Source organism: Hyla sarda, chromosome 2, assembly GCF_029499605.1.
Source record: "Hyla sarda isolate aHylSar1 chromosome 2, aHylSar1.hap1, whole genome shotgun sequence".
NCBI lineage: Eukaryota > Metazoa > Chordata > Amphibia > Anura > Hylidae > Hyla > Hyla sarda.
In genome coordinates, this window is record NC_079190.1 from 199,554,657 (window position 1) to 199,572,201 (window position 17,545).

Consider the following 17,545-nt stretch of genomic DNA (forward strand, 5'->3'; position numbering starts at 1 on the left):
GCCACTGAACCCTGCCATCTTCAATAAGTATGGCCATGTGTGAACAACTCATGCAGCTTTATAACAGGTTTGATTCCAGTATAAAATATTGACTCTCTGAACAGCATATTCCATAGGCTTTCCAATTTTCACATGCCGACCTTGCATACAGCCGAATACATTCCCTTCTATTACATACAACTGTTTCATATAAACACATTACAATTACAAACAGTCTTGTAAATAAGCTGCAAACCAACAGTCCTTTATTTTCCTTTGGTGTGAGAGGACTCCTGAAGTCTAGTAGGGTTACTATAAATCTGGGGTAGTGACTGTCAGGTTTTTCTCTGGCAGTATTCATTGCTTCTTGCGTTTTGTAAAAAAAAATAAAAAAAATAAAATGAAAACACAGGCCCACTTCCGCAGTATCATAGCAGGGCTGTCCAATCACATGAACCTGCAATATAAAGAACCAAGAAATGGAATGTGAACAGATATGAAACATTATTGTATACATGTTACACTATTGCTAGGTTCACACAGCCTTTGTGCTCTGACCCGTTGAGGGTCCGTTCCGCTCTTTTTTTTTTACTTTGTAGGTCGAAGCACAACTGACACCGCCGGGTCCTGGGGAATCCCATTGACTTGAATGGGGTCCATCAGGTGTCTGATCTTCTTTCCCACTTAATTTCTGTAAAATACCAGACATGCAGTATTTTTTTTTACACTCTACTCGTCTTTCCAATGGACTGAGAGACAGAGCTCCCTTTAGTGGAGCATAGCAGCAGTGTGAACCCAGCCTTACTGTTATATTTTTCTGTTATTTTTGTTACTGTATACTGACAGTGACGCTCCTCTACATTTAATTTGTACTGGAAATGTGTCAGCAAATGTAAAACATTGTAGTTGTTTTTAGTTATCTGTATTACAGTCATGGCGGGACATTGTTGTGGCTGGCTATTAACTGAGCAGCAGTGTGGTGGGTTGGGCCCAGAAAGTAAGAAGACCACACCACAGTGAATAAAATCTAAGTACAAAAGTACTATTTTACTATTCTTTGTGGTTACACTTCGAGCTTTGGCTCAAAAACTGCTGTGGAATTTAAAAAAACAAAAACAAACAAACAAAAAATGCCAAATGGAAATGAAGCCTTATAAGGATTTTTTAGACAACTTTCTGCTGTGTTAGTTTCTGATGTTTATGAGTTTATGAAAAAAGAAAATGGCCTCTGCAAAACAAAACAAAAATTCTGAAAAGGAGGCATGGCTTAAAGGGGTACTCCGCCCCTAGACATCTAGGGGATAAGATCGCCGCGGTCCTGCTGCTGGGGAGCCCCGGGATCCCCGCTGCGCCACAGCGCTATCATTACTGCACAAAGCGAGTTCGCTCTGTACGTAATGACGGGCAATACTGGGGACGGAGCAGCGTGACATCATGGCTCTGCCCCTCATGACATCACGGCTCGTCCCCTTAATGCAAGTCTATGGCAGGGGGAGTGACAACCACCACGCCCCCTCCCATAAACTTGTATTGAGGGGGCGGGCCGTCATGAGGGGCGGAGCCATGACATAATGATGCTCCGTCCCCTGTATTGCCCGTCATTATGTGCAGAGCGAACTCGCTCTGTTCAGTAATGATAGCGCGGTGCTGCAGCGGCGATCCCGGGGCTCCCCAGCAGCAGGACCGCGGGGTTCTGACATCTTATCCCCTATCCTTTGGATAGGGGATAAGATGTTTAGGGGCGGAGTACCCCTTTAAGATGCAGCACTGTGCTAAAAAATGTGGCAAGATTCTGGCACAAGAGTCTGGCGCAGTTTAAGACCAATAATAGTTGCTCTAAATTTATCAAACACCCATATCCACTGTGATATATCTTAAGTTTTTACTGTCTAAGAATTAGACAGTTTTAGTACATTTGGGCCAATGTCTACATTTTTTTGTGGGGAAAAAAAATAAAGACCTAAAATGGATCTTAAATACAGTGAATGAGTAAGTAAGTGTAAATGAGATCTACTATCAAAACCATCTGAACCTGTGAGTTTTATGAAGAAAAAGGACTTTTTTGGTAAGGTTATCACTATTTAGAAACAAAGACCTAAATACTGTCATTCGGTAATGTTAGATTGGACTGTCTGTCATTCTCCAGTAGAAATACTCTTTTATTTTTACCCTTCAATCAAGATTGAGTTTTTCTCTCCATAGTGCCAAGAGGCCCAGACAAGTAACACTTACGTTTTGCGGTCCTTTTTCAAGCTAGTGTTGGCAACGGTTCCAAACGCTTGTCCTTGTAGGAGCTCCGCTGCTGCCTTACGTTTGTTAAATGCATTTATTTCCTCCTGTAACTCTTTCCTTTTCTCATCTAGACTCGTTCTTTCATCATGATGAAGTCTCTTCAGCTGCTCAAATCTGTTCTGAAGCTGTATAAATCACATGTGTTATCAAGGAGGGTATAATGTTCTATAGCAGTGGTTCCCAACCTTTTTTGGCCTGAATACTCCTTGACAGCCCATTCCCAAAAATTGTATCCCCATATTAGAGACATTTTTTGTGACGAATATACTATAAATCATATGCTTTTCTTTACTCCATATCCTCTCCCCAGTTCCCTGATTTACAGGTGACATCTTCTCTGATCTGAGTTGTTTACTTTTCCTTTTCTTCACTATCTGGCCTAGACCGCCATTAGGATTTCTCCCGGACAAGACTTTTCCACAGAACCAGACAAATAAACATTTTTGGCTCCTTTCTCCAGTAAAATACCCACCTCTTTACAAACTCCCCATGTGTGTTACCCCACACAAAAATAGTGCACTCTTTGTGTGCCCATATAGTAGTTAGCCCCCCTCTGTTCCCCCATATATAGTTTTAGGCCCCCCAAATGCCCCCATATATAGTTGAAGGCCCCATATTGTCCCCCTTTGGAGCTCCACTGCTCCTTCGGTCTGGGGATCTATTGCTATAGGTGCAGGAGCAGTGGAGCAGCCAAGCTGATGGTAGTTACTGCCCACAGCAGGCGGTGCCCACACATCTCCTCTGCTGTTCCCCTGCTCCGCGCTTCAATGATGTAAGCATACCATTCCTTTTAAAGTGGCCTTGGCCAATAAACAGTGGCTACAGCTGCCATTAAAGATTTTTTTTCAAGTACGTCAAGGAGAACTGATAAGTACCCCAGGTTGGGAACCACTGTTCTATAACATATATCATCAAACCAAAAAAAGTCGCAAAAGAAATACGAACATTATTGCAAGGGTTTTCCTTGATCTCAGTTCTTTAAGCCCTTCCCAACCCAAAATAGACATACATCGCCTCAAAAAAAAAAAAAAAAAGAGCCCTGTTTTCCAAGCTGAAGAATACAGTATTTGTGTTGGTGATTTAGGGCATATTCATGTATAACTGACATGTTGTAGAAAATCCTTCAACTAGAAAACACATTCTAGACAAGTGAATTGGGTTGTTTCTAAACAGCGAACCCCCATATATATAATATCTGGCATGTGTGAAAAGACCCTTTAAAGGGTACCTCTCATCAAAAAAACTTTTGATATATTATAGATTCATGTATGCAGAATAACTTTACAATTGCATGTTATTAAAAAATATGCTTCTTTCTATTTAATTTTCCACTTTGAAGAAATGACCACTAGGGGTCTCCCTACCAGTCCTGGCAGCAAGCATTTCAGACTCATGCTGGAGTCCTAAACACTACGAGCTGCCAGTCTGCTTTGTTCACAAAGGAGAACACTCAGAGCTGCCAGCCTGCTTTGTTCACAGCCTGTTTGGCTGTGAACAAAGCAGGCTGGCAGCTCTGAGTGTTTAGGACTCCAGCATGAGTCAGATATGCTTGCTGACAGTACTGATCGGGAAAAATACAATAGAAAGAAGCATATTTTTCATTAACATGCTATAGGAAAGTTATTCAACATTCATTAATCTAAAATATATCAAAAGTTTATTTGATGAGAGGTACCCTTTAAGGCAAATCATATAGTATAAGGAAATAGGAAAAGGAAATAATAAATAAATGAATGACACACTGGTCCACACTGCATTTAATGCTTCCATCAGATGTATCCATTGATGTCCCGGCAAAACAGGGATAGCAACATATACTGTAACGAAGGCCAAAGGATGGAATGAATTTTAATTGCCTAAATGGATTTATAAAGTGAATCAGTTTAGGACATATGTCCTATTTTAAGCAGACTGAACAGCGCAGGAGACCACGCTTTTGACTCCACCTAAATTAGTACGTTTGTCCCATATGAAGTCCATTCAAGCTACTAAAATAAAGGGCATCTGTTGCCATCTGTTACGGTACATCCTTGTTTCGACAGGATGCCACCTCATATGTCTGTGTTTTTATACTTGACAGTTTTAGCAATTACACCCGAACTGCTAAATAGGGAGGCAAGTATAAAAAAAAAAAGAAAACTCAGATTAGGGATAGGGTAACACATGCCATATTTTACTGCGTACTTGCTGCTGCTTATTTTCTTATCCATTAAAGTCAACGGGTAGCAAAATACACATTTGTTACCTATTGACTTTAATGGGTAGGAAAATGTGGCACGTGTGACCTTACCCCTAAGCATGGATTTGCACTTGGCAATTTTTGGGAAAATTGCCACTGCAGGTGTTTGAGTCAAAGCCAGAAGTGGATCCATGAGGAAGGAGAAGTCCTTCTTTTATATTTCCCATTCCCTTTGAATACATTTCTTGCTTTTGGCTCAAAAGCTGGTGTGGTAGTTTTCCAAAGAACTGGTAACCGAGCCTAACAGCAGGATTTCAGAAGTATTTACTGCAGATGGCCAACCACATCCACAATGCAAGCAGATCATGTGTTTTCACTCTTAGTAACTATCACACATTCTGTTAGTCCTAGCAAAACAATGTAAAGAATAAAAACAGACAGGAATGAATGGTGTACCTCTCTCTCCGCTTCTTTCAACACGGTCTCCTTTTCTCTTACTCTTTGCACAAAGGTCTGTCTCATCTCTTCCTCCTTCCTCTGCAGTTCCTCAAAGAACTCTTGGCGTTTTGCTTCATATGTTTCTTGCAAACTGAAAAGCAAATAAGCCATAATGTGATTCCAAGGAGCCGAAAACATGTAGATCATCCAATAGCTCATTTGAATCCTTTAGCATATTGTGTTCTGATTGATTTAATCTAGTGTGAAGTACCAGGCACGAGTTATGGTTTCTGGGGACCTAATATGTGTGCTCTAACACCTAAAGACCTGTGAACAGTCATTTTGTGGGTTCTGACTAAAAATGAGCTAGAGATAATGCATCCAAAAAAATAGAAAATAAATACAAGTTAAAAAGTGTGCTTTTCATTGTTAATTTCATATATATATATATATATATATATATATATATATATATATATATATGTATGTGTGTGTGTGTGTGTGTGTGTACACACATACTCTTGATTTAGGTTAAAAATAATGATCCAAACAATTCTTTTAATGAAGATTTCTTTAAAGTCAGTGTTTTCCAACCATTGTAAAAAAAAAAAGACTGCCCTGGCATGCTGGGAGTTGTAGCTTTTCATAGACTGATAGCACCCTGGTGGGGAAACACTTCTGAGGTACAGTGGTCCCTCAAGTTACAATATTAAATCAGGACGACCATTGTATGTTGAGACCATAACTCAATGGAAACCTGGTAATTGGTTCTGAAGCCACCAAAATGTCGTCCAAAAAAGCAGAAAGTGAGGATAAAACAAAAGTAAGTAGATAACTAATACAAATAAAGCAAATCCTTACATATAAAAGTAAGAAAGATCTGCTGGGAGCTGTAAATCACTGTCTATGTAGAGGACAGGAGCTTCTTCAGGGTCCTGTACAGTACACACAGTGTCCTAAAAAAAAGTAAAATGGAGCTGTCCCCACCTGGAGCAGCTATCCCTGGCACTGGTAAAGAGTTGTACAGAACATGTAATACCTCCCTGTTACTGTAGGGGGCGCTACCAGACAGGAATTCAGTGCATACGCTTCAGTAATACAGGGGTTGCCCTTTCTGATTGGTCGGTTCTTCCAGCCACTGACACGTTTCACAGATCTGAACTGTCTGTGACATTGTATGTTGAGTCTGGTTTGAAGTTACAATGGTCCAGAAAAGACCATTGTATGTTGAGTCCGGTTTGAAGTTAAAATTGTCCAGAAAAGACCATTGTATGTTGAAACTATTGTCTGTTAAGGCCATTGTAAGCTAAGAGATCACTGCATAGTGGAAAGTCCAGCTTACCCACATGGAATCGTGCACGGATCCTCACCCAGGCTCAGCGTGTTCAACAATGAAGAAAAAACGAAATGATCCAGCACTGACGAAATTCCCAGCTTTATTCAATCCTCTTTAAAAACAGCATGGCAACACACACTTTACAAGGTCTGTGAAATCTTGATGCGTTTCGAGCGCATGCGCTCGAAATGTGTCAAGATTTCACAGACCTTGTAAAGTGTGTTTTGCCATGCGGTTTTTAAAGAGGATTGAATAAAGCTGGGAATTTCGTCAGTGCTGGATCATTTCATTTTTTCTTCATCAGTGTATAGTGCCTTAAAAGATTGCATAGATCTACTCAAATTCTAGATGGCAGCATACAGTAGTAGACCACTGCTTCCTAACACTACTTAGCAACTTTATCCCCTTAAAAAATCTCAATCGGTCTTAAAAAAAAAAAAAAAAAAAAAAAAAAAAACACTATCTAATTGCTTTGCCAGCCAGTACTATTATTTCAATATAATATGCATCTTTGCATACTTATATATATATATATATATATATATATATATATATATATATATATATATATATAATGGGCATCAAAAAGTAGTTAAAAAGTAGTTCTGCCTGCAAACCATTCTGCTGAAAATGTGCCAGTAACCGACAGTATTGTGCTGCTATTCATGCCAATACAAAAGCATTACTGAATGTGAGATTTTCACTGGAAAGGCCAATAGCTGGAGGCTGCATCTGAAATTAACCCCTCACCCTATTAATAACCATTACACATCCAGCCCATTGTGCTGGATCATTTATCCCATATGCTAAAAAGTAGCATCCACAGAACTCTGCATATAGCTTTGCCTGTATTGTAGTTTACCATACAACATCAGGTAATGTTAGTAGAAGCACTGGTTAAAATATTCAATTTCCTGACATGTTGGGTTTAGTAATGCTGAATTGACACCAGTGTGGGGCCTCTGTCATGGTTCCCTCTAAAATGCCAGACAAAATAGCACAATACTGGACCCCATGAGGTCTGTCAGGTGCTTATTAGCTGCTGTATGCTCCAGGAGAAGTTTTATAGTTCTTTTCAGTCTGACCACAGTGCTCTCTGCTGACACCTCTGTCCATGTCAAGAACTGTCCAGAGTAGGAGCAAATTCCCATAGAAAACCTCTACTGCTCTGGACAATTCCTAACATGGACAGAGGTGTCAGCAGAGAGCACTGTGGACAACCTGGAAAAAACTACATAACTTCCTCTGTAGTATACAGCAGCTGATAAGTACTGGAAGGATTAAGATTTTTTTTTAATAGAAGTAATTTACAATTCTGTTTAACTTTTTGGCACCATGCTGTTTTCCACAGAAGTACCCCTTTAATGGTAAAAGCAGAATTCAGGGTGATACTTTCACAGAACTCAGTATCATGCTGATTCTCTGTCATTCCTTGTAGAAGTAAATTGAGTGTCTTCATTTCCCCAAGGAGGGGTGTCCCTGAGCAGATAGACAGTCAGTACTGATTAGACAGTGGCAGTCTGTGTAGAGACAAATGGAAGTGCTGCTATAAGGACTCCAATCCATGGGAATTGTAATGGAACTAGGTGGGCCCTTGCAGCAGTCTGTATCTGTTTGGTGGCATCATTATCATTGCCGTAATTAATAACTAATAAATAACCTCGAGATCCACCAGGAAAGTTACTAGTAACCCCTTGAGTGCCCTAGACCAGCAGAGTTATATTGAACTCTCTTGCTGCAGTTTATCTGCTGTTTTACTGCTTTATGAAACTGCATGTAGCAAGTAGACAGAACATTTTTCCTTTCTCTCTGAAGCCTCTTTGAGTCGGTAGAATACACTATTTCAATACATTTTAACAATGAACCACTAAACCCAACCCAATCTGAAGAAACAATAAAGACTCAGGCTCTCCTAATATCTGCGCTGTCATTTCTGTTTATAGCAGAAACCACGGCACAATGCCAGATCCATCAAATGGAGCCTCCAGGATAGATGTGAACAGAACCTTACAGCACATGTTACTGATCACAGATATTGGTGAACAATATATTTATCATTCCAGCATTGAAGTATGAAAAAGAACAAAAGATAACATGTAGAAAGTAAACGGCTGAGGCTGGGTTCACAGTACGTTTTGTTAACTACGGTTCCTGTATACGGCTGGGAGGAGGGGGCGGGGCTTAATCGCGGCGCCCGCACTCAGCCGTATTCGGGAACCGTATTTAATGCATGTCTATGAGCCGACCGGAGTGAACCGCAGCCTCCGGTCGGCTTCGTTTTCGGCCGTATGCGGTTTCCCGACCGTAGGCAAAAACACGGCCGACCACGTTTTTGCCTGCAGTCGGGAAACACCATACGGCCGAAAACGAAGCCGACCGGAGGCTGCGGTTCACTCCGGTCGGCTCATAGACATGCATTAAATACGGTTCCCGAATACGGCTGAGTGCGGGCGCCGCGATTAAGCCCCGCCCCCTCCTCCCAGCCGTATACAGGAACCGTAGTTAACAAAACGTAGTGTGAACCCAGCCTAAGGCTGCAGTCACATCTCGTTTTTGCAATACAGTTCCCGTATTCGGTTTCAGTGTAAAAACCATATGGAACCGTATTGCAAACCGTAGGTACAGACATGTCATTGAAAACCGTATGTCAAACGTAGCATCCAGTTGTGTACGTTTTGCATCATTTACGGTTTTATCCGTTTTTTTCCCGCACACAAAACCGTAGTCTACTATGGTTTTATGTCTGGGTAAAAAAACGGATACAATCCGTGTAAAACATTTTTTAAATGGTGGTCTATGGGAACCGTACTGAACAGTATGTGCGTACGGTTCCATCCGGTTTGCACAATACGGTTTTGCAGTTTGCACATGCGCAAAGCACGCCGAAAGTTCTTCCCACAAATAGAAGAACAAGAAGAACTTAATTTAATTAAAGACAAACATAAAACCGTATCCGTTTTTTTTAAACGTATTAAACCGTATGCAGCCGGACATCCGTTTTCAAACCGTATACGGTTTAAAACCGTACAGAGGTGTATACGGTTGTATACGGTTCAGTCCGGTTTTGAGACATACGTTTTTTTTTTACAAAAAAAATGATACGGGAACCGTATTGCAAAAACGAGATGTGAATGCAGCCTAAACTGTATCAAAACGTGTGTACAAATTTTAATCCATATACAATTTGAAAAAATTATGTCCGGTTGCATCAGTTTTTTAAGAAAAAAACTTATACGTTTTTAACTTTTCACTTCATTATGAATAAAGTTTTACTTGTTTGATTGAAATTCCAAGAAAAAAACTGTGCAAAATCAAAATACAGATGGAACCGTACGCACATTTGGTTCTGTACGGTTCCCATTGACTTCCATGTTAAGAAAAAATGTATACGTTTCAATACGGTTTTTCACCTGGACCAAAAACTGTGAACAAAATACTGACAAAACCGTACAGGATGCAAAACAGACACAACCGTCCATCCATTGAAAATGTATAAGGGAACTGTATTACAAAAACGTGGTGTGAACACAGCCTTACATTCAAAAATATCTGAAAAAGGGAATGACAGCGCTCCGTGGTGTAATAAAAGAGGACAATATGGAATAGTTAAAAGCTGTATAAGCTGCTCACCTGGTGTGGTTGTGTAGCCACATACACAACAATGGTGAGCGTATAGTGTTGGGGTGTCCGCAGCCCTCCGGCATATAGCAGTAATGGAAAGAGATATCTTCAAAGGAGACGCCGGCTCAACATGGCGCTGCACACAGACAACGAAGGTAGGTAAAAGCAAGGATATGCGAAAGCATTCTGGGAAAATAAAATATCCTTGCTTTTACCTACCTTTGCTGTCTGTATCCAGCGCCATGTTGAGCCGGCGTCTCCTTTGAAGCTAACCTTTTCCATTACATACAAAAATGACTGATACCTATGAAACGTGTATTGCAACCATAAGGAATAACAACACTTAAAAACAAAAAACGCACAAGAGAGACCGGTGCTATGCACCGTTTTAAAGAGGTACTCCGATGAAAACCCTTTCTTTTTTTTTTTTTTTTAAATCAACTGGTGCCAGAAAGTTAAACAGATTTGTAAATTACTTCTATTAAAAAATCTTAATCCTTCCTATACTTATTAGCTGCTGAATACTACAGAGGAAATTCTTTTCTTTTTGGAACGCAGAGCTCTCTGCTGACATCACAAGCACAATGCTCTCTGCTGACATCTCTGTCCATTTTAGGAACTGCCAGAGTAAAAGGAAATCCCCATAGCAAACATATGCTGTTCTGGACAGTTCCTAAAATGGACAGAGAGGTCAGCAGAGAGCACTGTGCTCGTGATGTCAGCAGAGTGCTCTGCGTTCCAAAAAGAAAAGAATTTCCTCTGTAGTATTCAGCAGCTAATAAGTACAGGAAGGATTAAGATTTTTTAATAGCAGTAATTTACAAATCTGTTTAACTTTCTGGCACCAGTTGATTTAAAAAAAAAAGTTTTTCACCGGAGTACCCCTTTAAGCGGCATGCAGCGGAGAAAACAGACACTCGTTGAAGGAACTCCAGTGCTAAATTCTAAATAAAAGTGATTGAGAAAATGACTATTGTGCGCAGTGCTGCACTAGGGTCTTACAAGTTTTGTATCGTAAGCGAAATTGCTTGTTTATGTCTTATTCATACATGTCATTTCTGAGATATCTTGATGCATTGAGCACATCACAGTACATTTGATCACATCAATTACAATGGGGGGTTTCTTCTCCTCAGGGCTGGGTAAACAGATGTTCTGATCGGACATCTATTGTCAGTACAGTATTACCAAAATGTAAAGGGCAGAATCTTATTCGTGACCTCTCCTCAGGAATCTACCCTCTTACCCTTTTGAGAATATAGACACCAGAGAAAAACATTTTTTTTTTTTTTTTATCTTTGTACTGTGTGAGAATTCTCAGAAAAAAATCCGGCAGACTTTTGGCACATAATGCTCTCATTTGTATTGGATATGTGTTTTTGTTACTTTATATTCCTTTATACACTGTTTTTCTTTTTTTTATATATTTTTTTGGCTGTAGCTGTTTTAAAAAATGAAAAATTTTCTTTAATATAAACAAATATATATATATATATATATATATATATATATATATATATATATATATATATATATAAATGCAGAGGGCACTAGAGTGTTTTTAAAGGCAGAGAGGATGCATCCCCTTACTATGTTACATCTGGATACATGCGGACATAGGCCATTATGAACGCACAGTAAAGTAATATATACCGGTATATATATATATATATATATATATATATATATATATATAAATGCAGAGGGCACTAGAGTGTTTTTAAAGGCAGAGAGGATGCATCCCCTTACTATGTTACATCTGGATACATGCGGACATAGGCCATTATGAACGCACAATAAAGTAATATATACCGGAATATATATATATATATATATATATATATATATATATAAATGTAAAGGGCACTAGAGTGTTTTTAAAGGCAGAGAGGACACATCCCCTTACTATGTTACATCTGGATACATGCGGACATAGGCCATTATGAACGCACAGTAAAGTAATATATACCAGTATATATATATATATATATATATATATATATATATATATAAATGTAGAGGGCACTAGAGTGTTTTTAAAGGCAGAGAGGACGCATCCCATTACTATGTTACATCTGGATACATGCGGACATGGGCCATTATGAACGCACAATAAAGTAATGTAATACATGGCCGTGTAGAGTGCAGCTGTTAGCTGGATCGCTATGTCAGGAATGCAGTAAGAGTCCAGTGGGTGCATAGGTCACAACCATAAATCACTTTAAGTCAATGGAACATGTTATCAGGACTGATGCTGATATCAGGAGTATCAATTGCAATGTCGATGTACAGAATCTGTTACGTTTTCTACAATAACTATTGTCTAGACCAGTGTTTCCCAACCAGGGTGCCTCCAGCTGTTGCAAAACTACAACTCCCAGCATGCCCGGACAGCCGGAGGCTGTCCGGGCATGCTGGGAGTTGTAGTTTTGCAACAGCTGGAGGCACCCTGGTTGGGAAACACTGGTCTAGACAAGTGATTTATATCTAGGACAGAAAGGTACTTCATGAATGATGAATATATAGTTTCTGAATATTACAAAGTAGCCCCAGGTCCGGACAGCCATACAACCGCATGCAGCTGTTCCCTCTTGTAGTAAAAGATGTTAAATGTAAGTAGAGGAAACTATCTGAGAGATAGACATCAAGAAACAATAAACTATCTTGAGTGTAAAGCAACTGATGGCAATAAAAACAAGACGGCAATGATTTGGTTGGTGCTGACAGTGTATCACAGGACCTGGTCTGGCTGAAGGACAAAAGGCTGCACTGTATGAGGCTGCAGTGGTAAGTGAGACTGGCGATGAGTAAACAGGATATACCACCCATAAACCCATCCTGAGAACATCACTCTACTGCCCTGTTAAATGCTTGGGAAGCAGAATAACCTAAAACCTACTTCCTAAAGCAATGCACTGCAGGGAAGACCGTTTCCTGGAAGAAGAAATGGTGACATTTTCTCCTCAAAATAAACATACCATTTAAAAAAAGGCAATAAACAATATAAATATAATATAAAATTATAGCTAAACTAATATCTAATCTTGTAGCTTTTGGGCCCTGATGCAAAATCTGCAACAGGGGCCCCATATGCCAAATATAATACTGGTCTCTTATTGGGCAGTTGTGCTTTGGCGCCCCCTTAGGCACCAGGGCCCCGGTGTGACTGCTACCTCTATAGCTACGCCCCTGTCTTAAAGCCAAACTCCACCTACAACTTTAGGTATGACTATAGATAGTCCCAGCACCCCCTGGGGAAGAGATATGGAGGTTAAAGGGATACTCTTTTTATTTATTTTTTTTATGAACTGGTGCCAGAAAGTTAAACAGATTTGTAAATTACTTCTATTAAAAAATGTTTACCCCTCCAGCAATTTTTAGCAGCTGTATGCTACAGAGGAAATTATTTTCTTTTTGAATACATTTTTTTGTCTTGTCCCCAATGCTCTCTGCTGACACCTCTGTCCTTGTCAGGAACTGTTCAGAGTAGCATAGGTGTGCAATGGGGATTTTCTCCTGCTCTGGACAGTTCCTGATACGGGCATCAGGTGTCAGCAGAGAGCACTGTGGACAAGACAAAAAAATAAATTAAAAAAGAAAAGAATTTCCTCTGTAGCATTCAGCTGCTAAAAAGTACTGGAAGGGTAAATATTTTTTTTATAGAAGTAATTTACAAATCTGTTTAACTTTCTTTCACGCCCCCCCCAATGCAAGTCTATGGGGGAGGTAAATATTTCGAATGCTGTCTTCGCGCTGTGGGGGTCCGCAAGGCGTCACAGCCACGCCCCCATAGACTTACATTGAGGGGGCAAGGCCGTGACATCACGAGAGGTGTTGCCGAACCCTGCAGCGCAAAAACAGCATCCGGAACATTTACTTTCAAACGCTGGCCAGTTTGAAATGCATTTCCTCTGATGTCATGACCACAGTGCTCTCTGCTGACCTCTGCTGTCCATTTTAGGAACTGTCCAGAGAAGCATATGTTTGCTATGGGAATTTACACAGTTCCTGAAAGGGACAGCAGAGGTCAGCAGAGAGCACTGTGGTCATGAAATCAGAGGAAATGCATTTCTTTTTTGGATTTCTCTTTAGCATACAGGCCCTAAAAGGTACAGGAAGGATTAAGAATTTTTAATAGAAGTGATTTACAAATCTGTTTAACTTTCTGGAACCAGTTGTTTAAAAAAAAAAATAAACAAAGTTTTCCACGGGAGTACCCCTTTAACCCCTTCATGACCCAGCCCATTTTCACCTTCATGACCTGGGCATTTTTTGCACATCTGACCACTGTCACTTTAAACATTAATAACTCTGGAATGCTTTTACCTTTCATTCTGATTTCGAGATTGTTTTTTCGTGACATATTCAACTTTATGTTATTGGTAAAATTTCACTGATATTTGCATCATTTCTTGGTGAAAAAAATCTAAAAATTTCATGAAAACTTAGAAAATTTTGCATTTTTCTAACTTTGAAACTCTCTGCTTGTAAGGAAAATGGATATTCCAAATAAATTATATATTCATTTACATATACAATATGTCTACTTTATGTTTGCATCATAAAATTGACAAGTTTTTACTTTTGGAAGACACCAGAGGGCTTCAAAGTTCAGCAGCAATTTTCCAATTTTTCTCAAGATTTTCAAAATCGTACTTTTTCAGGGACCAGTTCAGGTTGAAAGTGGATTTGAAGGGTCTTCATATTAGAAATACTCCATAAATGACCCCATTATAAAAACTACACCCCCCAAAGTATTCAAAATGACATTCAGTAAATGTTTTAACCCTTTAGGTGTTTCACAGGAATAGCAGCAAAGTGAAGGAGAAAATTCAAAATCTTAATTTTTTACACTCGCATGTTCTTGTAGACCCAATTTTTTTATTTTTACAAGGGGTAGAAGGAGAGAAATCACCATAAAATCTTTAACCCAATTTCTCTCAAGTAAGTAAACACCTAATATGTGTATGTAAAGTGTTCGGCGGGCACAGTAGAGGGCTCAGAAGGGAAGGAGCGACAAGGGGATTTTGGAGAGTGAGTTTTTCTGAAAGGGTTTTTGGGGGGCATGTCCCATTTAGGAAGCCCCTATAGTGCCAGAACAGTGGACCCCCCCACATGTGACCCCATTTTGGAAACTACACCCCTCATGGAATTTAATAAGGGGTGCAGTGAGCATTTACACCCCACTGGCGTTTGACAGAAATTTGAAACAGTGGACTGTGCAAATGAAAAATTGTATTTTTCATTTTCACAGACCACTGTTCCAAAAATCTGTCATACACCAGTGGGGTGTAAATGCTCACTGCACTCCTTATTACATTCCGTGAGGGGTGTATTTTCCAAAATGGGGTCACATAAGGATATTTATAGTTTTGCGTTTATGTCAGAACTGCTGTAACAATCAGCCACCCCTGTGCAAATCACCTCAAATGTACATGGTGCACTCTCCCTTCTGAGCTTTGTTGTGTGCCCCCAGAGCACTTTGCGCCCACATATGGGGTATCTCAGTAATCGAGAGAAATTGCGTTACAAATTTTGGGGGTCTTTTTTCCCCTTTTACCTCTTGTGAAAATGAAAAGTATGCGGCAACACCAGCATGTCAGTGTAAAAAATTAAATTTTTATACACTAACATGCTGGTGTAGACCCCAACTTCACCTTTTCATAAGGGGTGAAAGGAGAAAAAGCCCCCCAAAATTTGTAAGGCAATTTCTCCCAAGTACGAAGATACCCCATATGTGTCCCAAAACTGTTGCCTTGAAATACGACAGGGCTCCAAAGTGAGAGAGCGCCATGCGTATTTGAGGACTAAATTAGGAATTTGCATAGGGGTGGACATAGGGGTATTCTACGCCAGTGATTCCCAAACAGGGTGCCTCCAGCTGTTGCAAAACTCCCAGCATGCCTGGACAGTCAATGGCTGTCCGGCAATACTGGGAGTTGTTGTTTTGCAACAGCTGGAGGCTCCGTTTTGGAAACAGTAGCGTACCAGACGTTTTTCATTTTTATTGGGGAGGGGGGCTGTGTAGGGGTATGTGTATATGTAGTGATTTTTACAGTCACACGGGCAGAGGTTCACAGCAAGTTTGCCGCTGGGAGTTTGAGCTGCAGCGCAAAATTTGCGCCATCTCAAACTTGCAGCACTCACTGTAAACCTCCGCCCATGTGAGTGTACCCTGTACATTCACATTGGGGGGAGGGGGGGCAAACATACAACTTCCAGCATGCTTGGGCAGTCTAGTATGCTGGGAGTTGTAGTTTTGCAACATCTGGAGGTCCAAAGTTTGGAGACCACTGTATAATGGTCTCCAATCTGTGCTCTTCCAGATGTTACAGAACTACAACTCCCAGCATGCCTGGACAGACTGAGCATGCTGAGATTTGTAGTTTTGCAACATCTGGAAGAGCACAGATTGGAGACAATTATACAGTGGTCTCCAAACTTTGGACCTCCAGATGTTGCAAAACTACAACTCCCAGCATGCACAGAAAGCCAAAGGTTGTCTGGGCATGCTGGGAGTTGCAGTTTTGAAACTCCCAGAGGCAGCGGTGAGATTGCTTTACGGCGATCTCACTGCTGCCAATGAAGATGCCGCCCTGCTGCTGGAAACTCACCGCCGGGACGCACCACCGCCGGGACCGCCTGGAGGACGTCGCTCGCGCCGGGACCGCTCGGGACACCGCATGGCCGGGTAAGTGACGCCGGGGGACGGGTAAGGGACACTTAGCAGAGCGGTGTGTGTCCCGATCCCCGTGATCGGGACTCAAACACCGTGCTGCTAAGTATTCTCATAGTATTCTCAGATTTGACTAGCTGATAGCAACGATCGCTGGGGGGGGGGGGGGGATGAAACCCCCCGTGGTCGCATGGTAAGATGGCTGGCTATCAGTGATAGCCACCATCTTACCGGGCGCTGCGGGATGCCGCGAGTAGCGGCAAAAATGTTCATGACGTACCTGTATGTCATGGGTCGGGAACACCTTGCCACTCATGACGTACAGGTATGTCATAGGTCGGGAAGGGGTTATGGTATAACTACCATTCAGTAAAAACAAGCTACCGGTAGATCAATATCCTCTTCCAAAGTAATCTAGCAGTGCTTGCAATGAATGTTCATATAGTTTTGTTTTTCTAGTGGTGAAAAAAACATGTGAAAAAAATCCAGACATGACAAAAGCCTCAGAATGAGTTTTGAAACTAATGTATTAAAATAAGGTTCTGTTCCCATTTCACTGTAGGTGGTATATGTCAGGAGGATTCCCTTATATTGAATATATTGTAACAGAAAATGTGATAGACTATGTGATAGAGGCTCCATAACACCATAAGCTCAAATCACACTATACTACAATGTGGACAGTGTTTAAGTCCTTTTGAAACAAAAAACAATGAGGGCACCTACAGATGGCATTCTGTTCACTGTGTGCTAGGCACTGTAAAGGCACTCCCCAACCTGTTCAGTTCATGTAACTGGGTCAGGCAATATAATACAAGAAATAATAATATCAATAGCTATATTATTAGGCAAGACAAAAGATAGGAGTTTGTAGAATATACACTGTTTGTTTAAGATCCATCCACCACTAGTGAGAAGAATGTAATGTACAGAAATCTAAGAGTTAAAACAGTTCTAAGGACTGCACAATGCTTCCACCTGTTAACATCAGTGAGGTCCCTATAGACAAAAGTGACTCCCAGAG

The 17,545-nt window shown here is 40.6% G+C and overlaps 1 protein-coding gene across 3 annotated transcripts in view; it reads right to left on the bottom strand.

Moving 5' to 3' along the window:
- Positions 1-359: 359 nt before the first annotated feature.
- LOC130355684 (septin-10-like) overlaps positions 360-17,545 on the bottom strand; it is a 120,209-nt gene continuing 103,023 nt past the window's right edge. For all 3 annotated transcript variants that reach the window (XM_056556129.1, XM_056556131.1, XM_056556130.1), the window contains exons 9-11: positions 4,907-5,039; positions 2,212-2,396; positions 360-436 (exon numbers count right to left, since the gene is read on the bottom strand). In XM_056556129.1, coding sequence (XP_056412104.1) covers positions 427-436; positions 2,212-2,396; positions 4,907-5,039 — 328 coding nt within the window. In that variant the 3' untranslated portion in view covers positions 360-426. The remainder of the gene's footprint in view (positions 437-2,211; positions 2,397-4,906; positions 5,040-17,545) is intronic.